The sequence below is a fragment of the Plasmopara halstedii genome, assembly GCF_900000015.1.
Source record: "Plasmopara halstedii genome assembly, contig: Scaffold_110, whole genome shotgun sequence".
Taxonomy (NCBI): domain Eukaryota; phylum Oomycota; class Peronosporomycetes; order Peronosporales; family Peronosporaceae; genus Plasmopara; species Plasmopara halstedii.
Genome location: NW_020187031.1, coordinates 1,261,583 through 1,266,565, shown reverse-complemented (window position 1 = coordinate 1,266,565; position 4,983 = coordinate 1,261,583). Strand labels below are relative to the sequence as shown.

The following is a 4,983-nucleotide window of genomic DNA, read 5'->3' as shown; positions in this document are numbered from 1 at the left end:
AGTAGCTAACTAAGGACCTAAATATATTCACTTCGGTTTTTGCCATCTTATCAACACACCTTATCAACACTTATGCCAAGCCGTATGAAGTAGGTTCAGGTTGAAATCCACGCTGATTCATCTTGATGTATTTGAATCCTGAACATTTATTTGCATCGAAAACGTGATGCATGTTTCTGAGTTATATTGAATATGTACAGCGGATTCGCGCATATGACTTGGCCTCATTTAAGGGTAAATTTGAGGTGATGTGGACGGAATATATGACACGCAGTAACCAGCTCACGAAATGGACATTCATTTGAATAAGGTCGTTGATGACGCATCCAGCGACACAAATGGATCGCTATCGGTACTGAACGAATAAGAGAAAGCGATTAAAGAACCGGCAAAGACGCATGGACGATGTCGAATTGGTGTAGAACACAGTATTGCAGTGGCAAATCGTATTTATGATCTGTCGGCTTCCAGAGAGTTTAATGAAGATCGGACTTCTTTGTGTTTTGAATCAGAAGTACAAGTATTTAGCATATAGAATAACTTCTTTAAAATATACCCATCATCTGCAACAATAAATTTAATACCGGCCACACTGGATGAATTCGTGGTAGATCGTTAGGTGTTGTAGTAGACGGGCGTGGATACGGCACTCCCGCGGTTGGAACGGACACGTATTTTTATGCCTCTACGTGTTCAACATGATTATCATGTTGATTGACCAGTTCTTCGTCTCGAAAGAGCTTAAAAAAATGGCTTGGACTTGTTAAGTACTTGGTCAATTTGGTTTTGGAGGATCTATATTCAAAAAATTCATTAGGCTTCCATTCGCAGCTGTGTCTTCGCGGCTAAAGCTGAGCGAGTAGCTGACTTATTCAAATTAGATGCATGAGTCTCTTATTGTATCGAAAATGAACAGTCTTTGGACTTCAAAAGATCTATCCGCCGGCCATCATATGTAAAGGGCGAACAATACCGATTTTCCGCGAGTAATCACCAATTCCAAAAGATGGTACGACTTACTTATAACATGCTGGGATACCAATACATAGCGATCGCCAGCAGTTTTTCTGGCCACATGAAAGGGTATCATGTGCTTCGAGCAGTATTTTGTAATTTAGTTGAAGCACCACTACACGCTGAGTTTCGCGCAAGAATTTGCAAAGTGAACGCCATCAGGAAATGCGACCTTAAAGACTGGAGTAAAAGCCCCATGCGCGCCCGCATCTTGGCTTTCCAAAATCCAGATCGGCCGATTCATGGCGGCTAAGATTGAAAATATGGTTCAGATTTCTCCAATCAATGCCGATAAGCATGAATGTATGGTTGCTTAAGATTTACGTAAGCAATGGATTTTGCCTTTGATGCTCCGATAACTCTGACCTATTTTATCGTTTGATGTCCCTTGTTTTGGTCAGCATGTCCGCTTACTGACCCAACGTGGAAATGTGCTTCACGGCGATGACCACTCGCGTCATGTTCTCCCAAAAAATCAAAATCAGTCGAACGCTTGTCTCTTGTACTGCGCCATGCGTTTCTTACCAATTTGACTACACTCTGATTATCTAAAAACGTCCGCAGCTTTTACTTGCTAATGATCCTCCTTGAGCATTCCATGGGCCTACAACAAATCATGGGTGCATAGGCCGAGTGCCAATTATCCCACCTCCCTCGAATTTAGCGCCACTGTACGTTGGAAATTTTACCTCTCTCATCATCACGATAGAACCGTAGCCGGTCCCCGCCATTGAGCAACAATCGACAAGGTTACTATCTCATTTGGCATCTGTCACCAGCACGTCACAATTGCAACCACTGTAAATATTTTCAAGCCTACGCGTTGTTAAGAGCCAGATCTGAGCACAATTCGCAGCCTTCCGGTGCAATAGAAGAGGGCTCTCAAAGAATCGCAATAGTTGCATTACTGCGTACGACACGTCAGGGTGCGTATAGATGGTGATGCGAAGCACCAATCCGATCAACAAACTGTCGGCATCGACCATATCTCATTCCTGCCAAATTCTATCGTTTGCGACTGCAGCATCACCGTCTTTGATTTGATTTACTTTACTGCCTCTGAATCCGGCAGGTTTAGTTAACTGGACTCCTTGTCAATTCAACGCATCTGTCTGGTCGTCAATGTCCTGCCATCGGGTTGAACTCATTCTACATCCAGAGAGAACATGTTTACTTCAACGTGCACAAAATCTTGAGCCTTGCCTCGATCTCTCAAAATCTTCTTGCGTTAGCTGCGATGACCATATCATTAATGTAAGTGCACAAATACACCATGGAGCCGCTTTTGTTCGTAGCGTACGCAAACTGATCTCCACTGAGCTTCTATCGACGATCTTTGTCAACAATAGTCGGATTGTGTTTTAATTCAACAGACACTTGCCGCTATTTCAGCCCACGAATCCCTTTTAATCTGCACCTGGACGACTTGGCGACATCGATGTAATACGAACCTCCCAACTCCCACGTACACCAGCGCTAGAGATTGCTATTGGAGAAAGATGTATTGGCGTCTCTTTGAACCGTTATGTATCAGGAAAGATAGCACGACCCGGATAAAATATAAGTGTTTATTGCAAAAGGGGATACAAATAGAAAATATTCGCGAGATGTGATACAATTGTTTTTTTAACACTTAAAATACAAGACCGGGTAAAATTACCGAGTGTAGTCATTCTTAGTTCACCGCTACATTGAAGGCGTGTACCTTGGAGATGAGAAACTCAAGCAGAAGAGATGGACTCGCGGCAAGGGGGCTGTGCGAGCAATCAAAGATGTGGCACTAGCACAAGGGAAGTGTATAATCGTCATCAATAGAGGGGGGACGTTTCGTTTATTAGTGTGACAGTGCTCGCACAGCCTCCTTGCTGTTAGTCCATCTCTTCTGCTCGAGTTTCTCCATCTCCAAGGCACACGCCTTCAATGTAACGGTGAACTATGAATGGCTACACTCGGTAATTTTACCAGAACTTGCATTTTTAGTATTAAAAAAAACAATAGTATCACATCTCGCGAATATTTTCTATTTGTATCACCTTTTGCAATGAACCCAAAATATAATGCTCTACCTCCTGTTTTTTCGCTATAGTGCGTTCTCATCCGGTTTTTTTATAAATACAAATCGCCACCGATCGGATACGAGGCAGCGTTTAAGATGAAAGTCGGAAGTGATTGTCGCTTTCTGTATCGTCATCGTTCACCTGCTGCTCATCAGAACTCGTCGGTGTGTCTTCAAGCATTCGGACCAAGTCTCGTACAATATCGCAACCGAGTAGAACAACATGTCACCACTCATACTTCATTATGTCGTCAACTCCGTTGACTTTGGAGCTGGATGTCTGGCTGTACATCTTCAGCAAGTAAATAATCTTTAGCAGTTATTAACTCATCACCAGCTTCCGACTGCTGCTGTTGCTGTCGTACACGATCCGCCAGTTACTCGCATGTAACTTGTCAGCATCTTGCTTCATAACGTGGAGAAAATCTGATCGTTCTGATGAACCGAAGGGGTGAATGCTATCAATTTCAAGAGATGATGTCAAAGTTTCCTTATGATATAAGTCAGTATCCTCTTGCGTTTCCAGCATACCCAATAAACATACGCATGAAAAATTCTACACCTACTTTTTGCGCTCACATGCCAATTACAGTATGCTCTATCCCAAGGCTTGCTTCATTACAGCACCATCGTGCACTATGATTTTTTTAAGAGAATTTGACGAGTGCATACTTTATTGCTAGTGACTCCTTATCAGAAATACGGTAGTTACTATCTGTCGCTCTGACACAAACGCAAATATGCATTCATGCTAATTGGCATCGATTGAGGCTTACCACATTTCCAATATCAGCCCCATGGAATGATTTGAAGAGCCAATATACGGGCACGCATGGGGCTTTTTCTCACAGCCCTAAGGGTCGCCTTTTCCAATGCGGAATTTTATGTCCTGTCGCCCAATGAAGCAACATAAAAACAGGATCTTGTTTATCAAACTTGTTACCATTGGTCACCCACGTGAACTCAGCGTGTAGTCGTGCTTCATGACAACCTTGACTACAGATTACTGCTCGAAACACATGATACCCTTTTCAAGTGGCCACCTGGGAAGAAAATCTGCTGGCGAGCGCTATGTTTTGGTATTCCAGCAGATTATAAGTAAGTCGTCGCCATTTAAGATCCATCAGAAATGGAGTCGCGCAATGTCGGTATTTTCTTGTCCTTTAAGTCTAAGCCACTACTTTAAGACGAAGAGCTGGTCAATCTACATGATAATCATATTAAACACGTAGAGGCAAACAAACACATTCCGTTCCAACCGCCCTTGTCGTAAGCGCATTGATCGGCACCGCAGCTGCCCTCAATGAACAAACAGAGGATGTTCTTATGCTGCTTTTCTCAACACGGACATCGTTTCAAAAGAAAATATTGCATCCGTCAATACGAACGAATTCACAGTCTACCATCATACAGTTCAACAATGCCGTATTCACGCCTATCTACTATATCCAGTATGGCCAGTAGCCGGTATTGAATTTAGTTTTGCAGCAGATGGATGTAATTCGAAGAAGCATATTCCATATGCCATCGGAGCCCCTTTACCACCAACCGTACCTTGAACCGGAATTCTGTTCTTGGCACCATGTTAATGGCAAGTCCACAAAGTCGGCAAATCTACAATACTAGCTGCGTTTGCCAGCACTGCCCGTTTTATGAATTATCCTCATAAATCTGAGCGCATTTCGAACACCTTTTGTAATTTCATTTGGACTTTTTTTGGTGGTCCATCATTTCCGTTATCAGATGCCGATCTCAACAAGAACACCAGTTTGCATTAGCGTCTTGTATGCTTCGTTCTAGGACGGGATATAGTCTGATCTTCATTAAACTCTCTAAGAAACGACCGACCGTTTAAAACTTAACCTTATTTCAATCCAAATTCCTCCGATGATGGTAGCAAAGGCAGTACAGTC

General features: G+C 42.8%; 1 protein-coding gene across 1 annotated transcript; it reads right to left on the bottom strand.

Moving 5' to 3' along the window:
• Positions 1-2,689: 2,689 nt before the first annotated feature.
• On the bottom strand, positions 2,690-2,914 carry PHALS_00264 (uncharacterized protein; the record flags this gene model as incomplete). Its single annotated transcript, XM_024729758.1, has 2 exons — positions 2,690-2,794; positions 2,870-2,914. 2 exons carry the CDS (start codon positions 2,912-2,914, stop codon positions 2,690-2,692), a joined length of 150 nt encoding a protein of 49 aa, XP_024572309.1.
• Positions 2,915-4,983: the final 2,069 nt, after the last annotated feature.